The following is a 14,585-nucleotide window of genomic DNA, read 5'->3' as shown; positions in this document are numbered from 1 at the left end:
AGACGTTGGTAGCTGAGTGGCTACGTGGAGCGGCTGGTTAGCCGTGGGTAGACGTTGGTAGCTGAGCGGCTGGTTAGCCGTGGGTAGATGTTGGTAGCTGAGTGGCTACGTGGAGCGGCTGGATAGCCGTGGGTAGACGTTGGTAGCTGAGTGGCTACGTGGAGCGGCTGGATAGCCGTGGGTAGACGTTGGTAGCTGAGTGGCTACATGGAGCGGCTGGATAGCCGTGGGTAGACGTTGGTAGCTGAGCGGCTATGTGGAGCGGCTGGTTAGCCGTGGGTAGACGTTGGTAGCTGAGTGGCTACGTGGAGCGGCTGGATAGCCGTGGGTAGACGTTGGTAGCTGAGTGGCTACGTGGAGCGGCTGGATAGCCGTGGGTAGATGTTGGTAGCTGAGTGGCTACGTGGAGCTGCTGGATAGCCATGGATAGACGTTGGTAGCTGAGCGGCTACGTGGAGCGGCTGGTCATCCGTGGGTAGACGTTGGTAGCTGAGCGGCTACGTGGAGCGGCTGGTTAGCCGTGGGTAGACGTTGGTAGCTGAGCGGCTACGTGGAGCGGCTGGAGCGCAGTGGGAAGGCTTGCTTAGCTAAACTAAGAAACTAGTTGCACTGGCAACTTGTGTGAGCATTGGGGATCCTTTTATAGTGGACACCGGGAGCTGACAGGCTGAGCGAGAAGGAGAAGGCTCCTCATTGGTGGTAGTGGGGTCACATGGGCAATCCAAGATGGCCACGCCCATGGACCGGAGGACAGCGCTTCCTGGAGGTAGTCAGCGGGGACCAGCGGTCAGCAGGAGCCGGCGTGGGAGCAGCACAGCAGCGGGACCCTCCAGAGGACAACAGCGGAGACTGCCTTGGTAGAAGAGGAAGGAGCGTACAGCGCGGGAGCCGGAAGACAGCGCGGGTCAGCGCCCGCACAGGTAAGCGACGGGGTCTGATTCTGGGGTCTCCAGGCCGGCGTGTGACAGAGAGGGAGCGAGTGCACAGGTATGCTACCACTCTGGCCCCGATCCCGGGGGCAAATGGGACTCCAGTCATATTTGCCCATTAATGACCCTATATTGGGCCTGATTCCATGTCACACGCGGATGCTGCTACGTATTTTGGCACCGTTGCTCTGCTTCTTATGCTAAGGCTGCGGCCTATTTTGACAAAACTGAGACGCCCGATTGCAGCGTCTTGAAACCGAGCATTCTGGCCTCTGTGCGTCTTTAGACGGTACCATCCGCCGCACCATTGAAAAATCTCAGGCAGGTGCAGCTTGTGAGTGGGTGTGTGAGTGGTTCAGCTTCTTTGCATGCAGCCGCTGTCAGCGAGACGCCCTCGTCAGCTTTGGCACCCCCGTTACCTCCCGGAAACACCCACTAAAATTCACAGAACCTGCGTCCGAACCTGAAGGTCGTCTCTGGGCGCTGACAGTCAGGGAGCTTGGGCTGTGAGACTCTCACAAGCACAGATTTAAAACATCGGCCAACTACATGCGGCATCGACACTGTGTCCGACCTAGAGTCAGGCTCATAAGCCGCATTGTGCATTGGCTAGAATGTTAATGGCCCATGCGGCGACAGCCCCTTTTATACTGCACATGCAGCACTGGCTTTTTGTTTAAAAAAAAACCATAGTGTGTGCCCGTGTAGGAAATATAATGTTGTAGATTGTAAGCTCCACTGGGGCAGGATCTGATGTGCATCATTAGAAATTATCTGTAAAGTCTGGCGTAATATGTGTTCATTTTATAAATGACTTAATAATAATAATAAATAATAATAATGAAAATAATAATAATGATAATATATTTTGAAGTACATTAAGGGGTCAAACCAATTAGGTGCAAATTGCTAGTAGTGAGTTTGATTCATTAAACTCACAGACACGAATGCACGCTCCCGAGAATTCTCCAATCCAATTAAAAATGCCTATTCATGGTACTCGCAGCGGAGGTTTGCGAATTGACTGGCAAATGCGATGTGAGAGAAGTGTATGAAACAGTGGGGAGACCATCCTGGACCCCACAAAATAGATAATTTCATTACCAGGACCGTGTAGAAGGCTGTTTGTGGGCATTTGGAAAAGTACGGAAGGTTTTTAAATCGTATCAAATGGCTGATTTGTGTTTTGTTTTTTTTAATGATAAAAAGCTAACTTTCTTTGTTAAATCCCAAACGTATTAAACGAAAAATGCAAAGAAAAAGTAACAAAAAAATGGAGATATAGGGGTACTTTGAGGGCACATTGGAAAATTGTAAAAAAAAACAATAAAAAAAAAACAATTATTTTTCAATTTAAAAAATACTGTAATTAAATCTGGTGAGCCTGTAATAACAAAAAAGTAGATTTTTGGGTAATTTGAGGCCACTTTTTATAACCCCAGAAAATTACATGTAATTATTGGACTAATTAAGCCAATTGGAAACTTCCAATTGCCTAATTAGTTATTAGGGGGGGGGGGGGGTTTCCCAAGGGGCTCAGCCCCATGTCGCAAAATTTTAACCTTAAAATAAAGATTTTCCTTTCCATCTCTGACTCTCATGGAGGTGCGAATGGAATAATGTGAATTCACTCTGGTTCAGCGCAAGTTGCTAATTGGATTGCAAAATGAATTCGCTAAGCGAATATTGAAGAGAAAACAGCAATTCGCATTTAATTGGATTGACTCCTAAATATGTCCTGTAGCCCATAGCAACCAGCCAGATTACAGGTGTTTTTCTATAATAGTTGGATTGGTTGTGAAGGCTCTTCTTTTTCTAGTCTCACCATCCTTTAAGAGATCACTTCATTCAATTATTTCTCCACATCAGAAAGTTTCTTGCAATGTCTTGGCCAGACGGTTCTGTACTGACTCACCCAGCCCCTGTGACTCACACACTGCATGCACATATTTTATTAGGCACATGGAAGACAAGCGGAACATTATGCATCTCTAGAATACTTGCATTAAAATGTTCCCTCTTGGGTTTATTTTGTTGTCATATTATAGTCATTTAGAATTTGCAAGAAAAGTACAGCAAATGTTCTTTTACAGACTACAGATTATACATTTTGAGTTGGAGTTAATCACAAAACGGGTGTTATTTACACACAAAATAAAGTGCATGTACGTATAGCATACTCCGCCCATACAATGAGCTGTACAGGTCTGGTGATTACCAGGTATACATCACATACATGCTCGCAAAATACTTATTCACGATTAGGCATCACTAAGGGGTATACTTACTAAAGTGAGAGTTTTTAGATGTGGAGATGTTGCCCATAGCAACCAATAAGATTCTAGCTATTATCTTCTAGAAGGTGCTAGTTAAATGTTATGTATAATCTGATTGGTTGCTATGTGCAACATCTCCACATTTAAAAACTCACTTTAGGAAATATACCTCTAAAGCTTCATACACACACACAACGATTTAGTAAATGAACGATTTTAGTAAACGATTTTCGTTAATTTTTTCTGTGGGCACTCCACAGAAAAATCCTACTGACTGACCCCTCTCCAGGGGTGCTATATTTATGAACTACCCCTCTCCTCCCTGCTTGTCCAACTCCCCTGAATGGCCAGAAAAACCACAGCAACAGACCGCCCCCGAGGTTCTCTGCCTGGACACCCAGGCTACCAATGAGTGGGGGGTATTTTTCCCGCAAAAATGAGTTACTGACCAAGGGGCATTTTCTTCCCCTCTATTTGCACATTCTCAGTAGGGTCCAGAGAGAGCATGGTCGGTGAGAGTTCACTATTCCTGGCTATGGGGCCAATAGTGCTGTATTATCTTATGGAAAAAAAAAACTGACAGGGGTATCACACATGTAAGTCAGTTTATGACACGCCTCTGAGATGTAGCAGTACACGCCCACTTTACCACCGCGATCATAGGTGGGGCTGTCACAATCTTCCTGAAATGCTTTTTCAAAAGTAGGCAACTATGTATAAAGGGCTGGATGCAGAGTGAGCACCAGTTTCCATAGCGTAAATTTATTTTGCCACCTACGCCTGCTTGCAGAAAGAGGCAGCGCCATAACAGGGCTGCAGTGCACCCTGTGGTGTCCCCTCCCCGAGAGCGCATGACGTCGCACAATGGGAGCAGGGTCGACAACACCGGGAAGTGCAGCATGATCTGGAACGTTCTGTACAGACTGTAGGGTGTGGGTCTAGAGCACCCAAAGAATGCCCCTGGCGGCATTGCAGCAGCGATCCTGGCTACAGGGTGTCGTTCCAGGCCAAGTACTGTAAGGGCATGCCCACAGGCTGGTGAGGACACAGATGCATTTACACCTGAGAAAGCCATATCATTTGTTGGTTAGAGGCTGGTGCAAATAAACTGATGATGAAAACATCACCAGCACTAGAAAACCGCATGTGATTGGCTGTTTGCAAATGTAAAGCTCTTTCTTTGTTGCTCGGGCATGTATTCTGCTTTACTTTGCGTATATTAGCAAAAAGAAAAACTTTTTCCTTGAAACAGAGGGGCCTATTTATCATTAAATATTGGGCATATTCCCTGAAAACACACGTTTTCGGGGGATACCTGCAAATATTTAGTATCACCCCAATGTATGAAGTAGGGGCCGCAGCAGATATCTTAGATATCCGCTGCAGTCCCTCTGTTTCCATCAGCAGCCGCACCCCCCATTGGTTTGGCCCCCGGAGCTGATACCATTTCAAAATGGCGTTGTGATTCTGTAGCCTATGGGCTACACATTTGTAAAATTTTTAAAATTTCCCCAGCAATGGCCGCCGTGCATGCGTGTTTAGTAGACTGTGCATGCACAGGAGTGAAGAGAGTGCTGATGTGGTCTCTTCACTCAGAGCACATCACAGGCAGGGGTGCCGAGAGGGGGGGGCGGGTACAGAGGCCTGAGGGGCCCGGCAGGGGCCCGGGTCTGGCGCCGCCCCCCCCTCCCTCACAGCAGCCCAGCACACAGCGTGTGCTGAGCTGCAGTGGGAGTCTGCTCGAGGCAGCTGAGCAGCAGTCACAGCAGTCTCCTATGCCTGTGGGGGGAAGTGATCACCCTGATCGCGCCCCCCTGGCTTTGAGCCGGGCTGAGGTGGCTCAGAGCGCCCCCCTCCCCAGCGCCACTTTGCAGCGCTGCAAAACTTTTGTTTTTTTCTATTTTTGGGGAAGGGGGCGTGGCCACACTTCCCGCGATTAGGCCACGCCACCTGCTACCCTGACCCGCCGCGGGTCTTGGTGGCCCTGATCACAGGGACAGGCTACTTTCGGAATCCCTGTCCCTGAGTGTGCTATTTAATACATCTGGACGGTATAATCACATCCTGCAATTTTGGAGTGCTAATATTGCGCCCAGATCATATTACAAATGCGTTTATTGATAAATGGGCCCCAGAGAGTGTTTTCTGCTGTATTAGAGAGGGTTTTTTTGTTCTTTTTGAGTCTAAAGGTGCATACACACACAACGATTATTTGTACGTTTATCGATAAGGATATAGTTTATCATTCAATCGTTGAAAAAATCGTTCACTTTCTGAGTTAAAACGATGAACGATTATCGTTCATGCGCATTCACATTTGTGGGCACAAATCGGACTTTTCGCCATCATCAACGTTTTTTCTGGGATAAAGTATCGGGACCGTGCCCGCTTTATCCCAGTATTCAATTAGGATCCGGCGAAAACGGGACCCGGCGGAAAGGTAAATATGGAAAAGTGCATAGAATTTTCGGGAAATCATCCTGGCACCCCCTAAGGATGTCGAGACATGGGGGATCACTATGGGTGCCCCCGATTTGGGCTGCTGAAGTTAGTTGGGGTTTTTAACAGCCGCGGCAGGTGCATAAATGCAGCTTTAGAATAAGGGGTGAAGAATAGCACTTAGGGTTTTTTTGGGGAAAAATAACTTGTTCCATCAAATTGGGGGTACATGAAAATGGGTGCAAGCATATTTTTAAGTCACTAAACTCATTTTTTTTTATTCTTCAAAAAAGCACCGCACCTGCTGCTACAGTACCAGCCACATTCTTGAAAACACCTGCCGCATAGTTTGGAACCCCTCAGAATCAATTTCGCTAGGTTAGAAGTTTGTCCCCAAATTTTTTATTTTTTTTTACCCCAAAATTCAAGTAACTTTTTTTGGGGTGCCACGAGGATTTTGTAATTTTTTTTTACACAGATTACTTTTAGAGGACACTCCCGGGGCTGCAGGTTATTTTTTTTAAGCCTGCACCCCTAGACCCCAATTCTGCACTTTTTTTCGCCATGTATTACATGGTGAAAACTTATCCCCGATTTTTAACAAAGACTTTTCGCACTAGCAAAAAGTCTTTGAAATTGAATACGGGATGAATAAAACAGGCAACAATTACGTACTTTTCGCCTCTAATTGAATACCCCCCTAAAACTGCATACACAAAGGCCTGCAGGTGTTTTTCCCATCATTGCCATATATGTGTGCTGCATAAGTTACCTTGATACCTGCTTCTTCATTAGTGTCTCTGGGCCTGATTCAGAGGCTCTCGCAAACAGCGAACACTCGCTCTGAAACTGGGCGGCCTGTTTTTTTTTTTTGGCCGGCCCCAAGGCCGCTCGCTAAGCTGTGGGTCACCACCCACAGCTTTAACGGGCGGCCAGGTAATGGTCGCGATGGTCGACTTGCGACGAGACCCTTGTGGTAGGGTCTCGGCCACCGCAAGCCCCAGTGAACTCCCTGCTCTAATAGAGCAAAAAGTTCACTACTGACATCACGTGTGATGTCAGTAGGGCCGCCCCCAAACGGCAGGCATTCTTTCGGGAACGCCTCCGTTTGGCCAGCCACCCCCCCGACCCGCCTACAAAATGGGGCGAGCTGTCGATCAACATCGACAGCCGCCCTGTCGCCCTGTCACCCACAGCTTAGCCGCATGCTAAGCTGTGTGTGACCACCCACAGCTTTAACGGGCGGCCAGGTGATGGTCGACTTGCGACGAGACCCTTGTGATAGGGTCTCGTCCACCGCAAGCCCCAGTGAACTCCCTGCTCTAATAGAGCAGAAAGTTCACTACTGACCAGGGTCGGTTCTCCCATTACTCATGGTACGCAGCTGCGTAAGGCGCCACATAGTGAAGGGCGCCTCAGCTGCGTACCATGCGGGCCGCGGTGCAGACTGTGTCTCTGTGACACAGCTGCACCGCGTGTGTAGCGCTGACCGGACGGAGTTCGGTCAGCGCTACACAGCACAAACACAGCCGCCAGCAGCTGTGTGTTTGCTTTAGCAGCTGATGAGAGTCAGACAGACTCATCAGCTGCTGCTCCCACTGCCAGAGCAGGACATCTTCCGGGTCCCGCAGTGGGTAATGGGAGTGACGCGTCACTCCCATAATGCAAAGCGGCGAACGGAGGAGCTGATCTCGGCGGCGGGACCAGGAGCGGGTGTCAGGTAAGTGGTTTTTTTTATTATGTCTCTACTGCAGGGGGGCGGATTACTACTGGGGGCAGTACAAGGGGGGGGACTACTGGGAGCACTACAGGGAGGGAATACTATTGGGGGCACTACAAGGGGGGGGAATACTACTGGGGGCACTACAAGGGGGGAATACTACTGGGGGCACTACAAGGGGGGGACTACTGGGGGCGCTACAAGGGGGGACTACAGGGGGAATACTACTGGGGGCACTACAAGGGGGGGAATACTACTGGGGGCACTACAAGGGGGAATACTACTGGGGGCACTACAAGGGGGGGAAATACTACTGGGGGCACTACAAGGGGGGGAATACTACTGGAGGCACTACAAGGAGGGGAAGTACTACTGGGGGCACTACAAGGGGGGAATACTACTGGGGGCACTACAAGGGGGGGAAATACTACTAGGGGCACTACAAGGGGGGGAATACTACTGGGGGCACTACAAGGGGGGGAAATACTACTGGAGGCACTACAAGGAGGGGAAATACTACTGGGGGCACTACAAGGGGGGAATACTACTGGGGGCACTACAAGGGGAGGAATACTACTGGGGGCACTACAAGGGGGGGAATACTACTGGGGGGAATACTACTGGGGGCACTACAAGGGGGGAATACTACTGGGGGCACTACAAGGGGGGAATACTACTGGGGGCACTACAAGGGGAGGAATACTACTGGGGGCACTGCAAGGGGGGGAATACTACTGGGGGGAATACTACTGGGGGCACTACAAGGGGGGAATACTACTGGGGGCACTACAAGGGGGAGAATACTACTGGGGCACTACAAGGGGGGGACTACTGGGGGTGCTACAAGGGGGGGGACTACTGGGGGCACTACAGGGGGGTAATACTACTGGGGGCACTACAAGGGGGGGAATACTACTGGGGGCACTACAAGGGGGGGAATACTACTGGGGGCACTACAAGGGGGGACTACTGGGAGCACTACAGGGGGGGAATACTACTGGGGGCACTACAAGGGGGGGAATACTACTGGGGCACTACAAGGGGGGGACTACTGGGAGCACTAAAGGAGGGAAATACTACTGGGGGCACTACAAGGGGGGGAATACTACTGGGGGAACTACAAGGGGGGGAATACTACTGGGGGCACTACAAGGGGGGGAAATACTACTGGGGGCACTACAAGGGGGGGAAATACTACTGGGGGCACTACAAGGGGGGAATACTACTGGGGACACTACAAGGGGGGAAATACTACTGGAGGCACTACAAGGAGGGGAAATACTACTGGGGGCACTACAAGGGGGGAATACTACTGGGGGCACCACAAGGGGAGGAATACTACTGGGGGCACTACAAGGGGGGGAAATAGGGAGGTACCACTACAGGGGGCACTGCATGGGGGGGGGAAGTACTACTGGGGCACTATATAAGGGGCTTACTACTGGGGGCACAAGGGGCACTGCACTGGGGGGACCACTACCGGGGGCACTGTAAAAGGGGCACTGCATACGGGGGGGGCGCCAAAAAAATACTCGCTTACCAAAAAATTTGGGCTAGGGCCGGCCCTGCTACTGACATCACGTGTGATGTCAGTAGGGCCGCCCCCAAACGGCAGGCGTTCTTTCGGAAACACCTCCGTTTGGCCAGCCACCCCCCTGACCCGCCTACAAAATGGGGCGAGCTGTCGATCAACATCGACAGCCGCCCTGTTTTTCTGCGAGCCCCGAGCGAGTGAAGTTCTCACTCGCTCCGGGACTCGCGCACATCGCGCGTGCACACTGCTCAGCCATCAACCCGCTTGCGAGCGCTATGCGCTCGTGAGCGGGTCTGAATCAGGCCCTCTGTGCACTCCCAGAAGCCTGCAGAAATCTCACAACTGTTGCTTTGTGTTGGACTGGTACTTGGTACAATCTGTACCTGTATCTTCCATGTTCTTTCTCCTTTCCTTAGGAACGTATGGTTCTGCTATAACTGTGTTTTATTTTGATTATCTTTATTTGCCAGCTGGGGTCACCGGTACAGGACAGGGAGGTTTTGAGTAATTACATTGGTTTTGAAAACTGTAAGTTTGTATTTTGTCTAATATTTACATTGTATATCAGCTGTTGATTATCTATTTGCAACAATAAAACTGCGTTGTACCTTCCTTCCGGACTGGTCACTGTATCTATAATAGGGGATATCATTAAGGCTTGCCTCTCTATCACGGTTTGTCCTACCTCAACGATGGGGAGATCGGCCACAGAAGCATACCGTACACACCTGAACCTGGTGCTAGTGATGCATCACTAGAGAGACTTTCAGAGCATCACACATCTAAATGTTAATGAGCCCCAAAGCAGTTAGTAAGATCTACTTGTTGAAGGAAAACACACTGATACTTTTCAGAAAATGCATGTAGCCATAGGGATCATTGTGCCTTCTAACCAATGCAGGGAAATGATAACAGCTACATAATGGGGGTAAGGTGCAATCAGGGAGATTGTTAGACTCTTCAGGGATACAGGGAGATTGTTGCTATTTCAGGGAGTCTCCCTGACAATCAGGGAGAGTTGGCAAATGTCATCAGATCCTGCAGTTTGCCATGTTCATATAAGTATATGCAAATGTACAGACACTACTTTTTATTGTGTTGCTTATGTGTTTTTAGCTATACTTCCTTTTTTGAAACGATAAATGCAAATGGTTGTCTTTGGTTTGATTTTGGTATTTGCAGGGGAGTTCTGGCTGGGTCTGAGGAAAACATTCTGCATTCTGAATCAGAAGAACACCAGCTTTATGCTGAACATTGCCTTAGAAGCTGAGGACGGGACGTTGGCGTATGCAACATATGATCATTTTTGGATTGAAGATGAAAAGACTGCCTTTATAATGCATGTCGGACGCTATTTTGGAACTGCAGGTAAAATATTTATGATTGGAGCATAAGCACTGGTATGGGTGTGCTTATATTCCATACAATTCATTTTTTAGAATATTCACAGAGATTAACCAATCTGTATTCATAGCATTAGAATAATTCATAGCTAATAAGAGCGTTCTAACGTTTGCATGATTAGATTAACCCATACCCAATGTTCACATGATTGAGCCAACCTGTAGCCAATCGGGGCATTAGGATGTTCACATAGCTCGACTAATCTGTAATTGGAGCATTAGAATGTCCACTGGGCTAAACCAACATATAATCAATAAGCATTAGAATGTTCACAAAAGTAGAACAGCCGTAGGCAAAAACCTGGCGTTTCCCTATAGAAGCCTATGGGGTTCTTACCGCACCCGACGCTTCGCCGCCACCGCACAGCAATGACCCCCACTCATCTGACTCTCCATTGTCGCAGACCGTGCTCCTCCTGCGTCCTCCGCCTCCTCGCCTCCTAATCTTCCACCGGGTGCAGGGAGGAGGAGGAGCCCGGGGCTTCCTGTACAGGTCACCAGCAGGAAGCTCCCGAGGCTCGGAGGGGGCGGGGTCCCACGGAGACCCCGTCACCCAGCGTCGGCTGCTTCGCAAAGGGCAGCTCTTATCGCAAGAGCTGTCCTTTGCGATACTAATCGCATTTGTTAGTACATATGCGATCAGTAAGGTTGCGGTGACTGGCGGAATGGTCACTGCAACCTTAGTACATCCCGCCCCTTGTGTTATAGAGACAAGTTGCTTATATTGCCTACTATTTACAGGCAAATACACAGACAGCCACAGCAAAATCCCTCAAAAACCTAAAGGAAATGTGATGGTTTAGGCAAAACACTTCACTTTAAATACTACTTTTTATCATCCCTGCTCTAACATTTAGGGCAAAATTTACTACAAATCGTTTATAGGCGATTTTGGCTTTTTATGCTATATCGCTCCGAATTTGCAAATCTAAAGGCAAAATTGCATTGAAATTGCATGTTAAACACAATTTAACATGCCAATAGATGGCAATACACCATCGGTCAAAATATTGTATGCTTTACCAATAGCAAAATCAGCCCCGGAACACTGAGCCCAGTCTGGTACTAGAACATTTTGGGAAAAACAGGCATAGGGTCCTCCCATTTTTCCAGTAACCAACACCGCCTGAACCAGCCGGGATCTTACACTAGACACACAGGGCTCTATTCAGAGGCGGCCGTACGGTCTACGACCGCACAGCCGCCTCGATGTTTGTCTAGTGCGCATGCGCACGAGGGAGCCGGCTCCTTCGTGCTCATGCGTGAGACCCGCTACGACCGACAGCGCTGGTCGTAGCGGGTCTCTTTCCAAAGGGAGCGAGCTGTCGATGTTGATTGACAGCTCGCCCCGTTTGGAAGGCGGGCCGGGGGGGTGGCAGGCCAAACGGAGGCGTTCCCATGGGAACGCCTGCCGTTTGGGGGAGGCCCCACTGACATCACTAGTGATGTCAGTGGAGAGCTTCCGGCTCTGACAGAGCCAGAAGCTCTCCGGGGCTTACGACAAGTGAGACCCTACCCTAGTCGGCTCCCTCGTGCGCATGCGCACTGGCCAAACATCGAGGCGGCCATGCGGTCGTAGACCGTATGGCCACCTCTGAATAAGGTCCAGAATCCATGGCTTACTGTCACCACCTAGCTTGATATTGCCACACAGCCAATAAGATTTTATTCGATATTGCTTGTCTTCAATGTTTTCATAAATGTCTCTCTATGGGCAATATTTACTAAGAATCATGTTTGACTTCTAAACCAAATTGCTGGATATCGCTGGTAGTATGGAAGGACAAAAACACAAATTTACTAAGCACAGCAGCGTATTTAACTGTCTATTTAAATCTGACAGTTACACTCATCTTTTTTTCTGTGTGCGATTTCAGTCGGATTGCTCCCTTTGCGATAGACTCCACAGCCAAATAGAAGCAGTCAGTAGCTGTTTCAAAGCATTGCACAGATTCCCTTGCATTCACTGCCAACACCCCAGCAGAACTCACTCCCCCCTGCATTCACTGCCAACACTCCTGCAGCATCCAGACTCACACCCTAACTCTGTGCATTCACTACTAAACCCTAGAAGCACCAACATACACTCTTCCCCTGCCTTCAATAACACACGAGCAGCACCAAGACACACATCTCCATCCGTGCATTCATTACTAACACGCTGGGCTCCCTGCTTAGTTTTGTTATAGGGTGCATAAAGCAGAACATGGAGATATGTAGGATGTCAGTGTGCTTCCGTCATGTCTGCCTTCTGGAGTTGACCACCTTCCATTGTCTCCTGTCTGCCCCTGATCTTGATGCAACCACATTCTTTCAATTTGAATATATATTAAGATATGTGCCACTCGTACATGTGTAAGAGTGCAATTTTACACCTATTTGGCCAGGCTTACCGCAGCCTGACTGGGTCCTGGTCACTTGCAAGGCCAGGATATCTGCAGCCACTGATGCAGACCCTGGCCTCATTCCTCCCACAAAGCAGGGACAACACGCCCCCATTTCTGGGAACAGTGGGCAACCATGCCCCCTCTCTGCCTCCTCCAAAATGCTGCAGCATGTCAATCATGCTGCTCTTGGGAGAGTCTGTGCATGCATGTGCAGACCCCAAAACATCGGAGGTGTGCTCTAACCATCAGGTTAGCGTACATCTCTGAGTCAGGCCCTATCTTGGATGTCCTATCCTCACCTCAAACTTAAACTAATCTCTCAAAACCAAAGCTAATGATATTCCCACCAGTCAGCAGAAGTTATCTTCTTGATATATATCTCTGTTGAAAACACAACAATCATCCCTACTGCCCAAACCCACTGCCTAGGTGTCATCTTTGACTTGGGCTGTCCTTTGTTCTACACATTCAATCTGTTTCAAAATCCTGTTACATTCTTGTAAGATATATTTTCAGAATGATTACTGCAATAGCCTCCTTACAGGTCTTTCCCTAAATAGACTTCCACCCCTACAATCTATTTTGAATGTAGTGACTTAGATTGATTTTCCTCGGAAAACGTTCTGCTGCTGCTCTGTCAGTCCCTACATTTGTTATCTGTAGCTTATCAAATCCAATATAAAATGCTTTTGCTAACATACAAGGTCATAAACAAAACTACACCAACATACATCTCTCTGCTAAACAGGACTGTTTTCGGGCTACACCCACTCTGTGGAATGTCCTCTCATACACAATAACACTTTCTTCTAGACTCCAAACCTTCAAGCATTCCATAGAAACTCACCTCTTTAGGCAGCCTATCAAATTCCAGACCCACCCACATAACCTCCATACAGTACACTATTCTCCCCAATTACCTGACCTGTACACAGTTCACACAAAACTTACATATGTTCTCTTTCTACACTCACACAACCCCGACATTGCTGTGTGACTGGACCATGTAGCCCACCAAGAACCTCTGCAATGTGGCTAGAACAATTTGCAATATTTAGCACTTATCCTTATGTATAAATTGCCTAATTGTTAATTTATGTGCAGGTGATGCTATACGTGGTTACAAGAAAGAAGACAACCAGAATGCCATGCCCTTCAGCACCTATGATGTAGACAACGATAACTGTTATCCTTCGTGCACCTTCGGTGGCAGCAAAGTGACCAGCTGCAGTCAGCACAACAACAGGAGCGGCTGGTGGTTCAGTCAGTGCGGTTTAGCCAACTTGAATGATTTTCACCGAGTGACAAGATCTGTAGAAGTTTCGGGCATTCACTGGGACACATGGAAAGAAAACAATGCAATTGTCAAAATCAAATCTGCTTCAATTAAAATTAAGAGAACTCATTTCCCCTTTCATTAATTGATTTCCTTACTCATTTTGGTTGTTAATATTATAGAAATAATGAATATACAGCACTCTTAAATGGAACCTATTAAGTACAGCAAAGTGTCTATAAACATTTTTAAAATAATATTATTTAAGATCTTTGTATTTATATATTTCTATTACTTGTGGTACTTTAAGTTTTGTTTTTTTTTACGCTATTTGCATTCCCTTAATGGGATATAAGGTTTCCAGTCCAAGTATTCTACTGCTAGAAAATTTAATTAAATTCCACATGGCAATTTTCCTTATGTATTATTCATTTTCAAAATTCAATAAACAGAAGCTATAAATCATGATATTAATCTTCCTCATTACCAGTTCCTGGTTAGCAGCCCCATTGCACAGATAATTATATCCATTTTTACTTGTGAAGGGTCTATTATGCAATGGAATTGGAGATTGGGTAAGGTACAGTGGCTATTATTAAACAATCATTATAGTAATCTCAT

At 47.8% G+C, this 14,585-nt stretch overlaps 1 protein-coding gene across 1 annotated transcript in view; it reads left to right on the top strand.

Annotated features, from left to right (window-relative positions):
• ANGPTL5 (angiopoietin like 5) overlaps positions 1-14,109 on the top strand; it is a 56,263-nt gene extending 42,154 nt beyond the window's left edge. Inside the window, exons 7-8 of the mRNA XM_088456703.1 lie at positions 10,081-10,266; positions 13,793-14,109. Coding sequence (XP_088312829.1) covers positions 10,081-10,266; positions 13,793-14,109 — 503 coding nt within the window. The remainder of the gene's footprint in view (positions 1-10,080; positions 10,267-13,792) is intronic.
• Positions 14,110-14,585: the final 476 nt, after the last annotated feature.

Source organism: Taudactylus pleione, unplaced genomic scaffold (assembly GCF_031769625.1).
Source record: "Taudactylus pleione unplaced genomic scaffold, aTauple2 ptg000711l, whole genome shotgun sequence".
NCBI lineage: Eukaryota > Metazoa > Chordata > Amphibia > Anura > Myobatrachidae > Taudactylus > Taudactylus pleione.
This window is presented reverse-complemented; position numbering and strand designations above follow the sequence as displayed.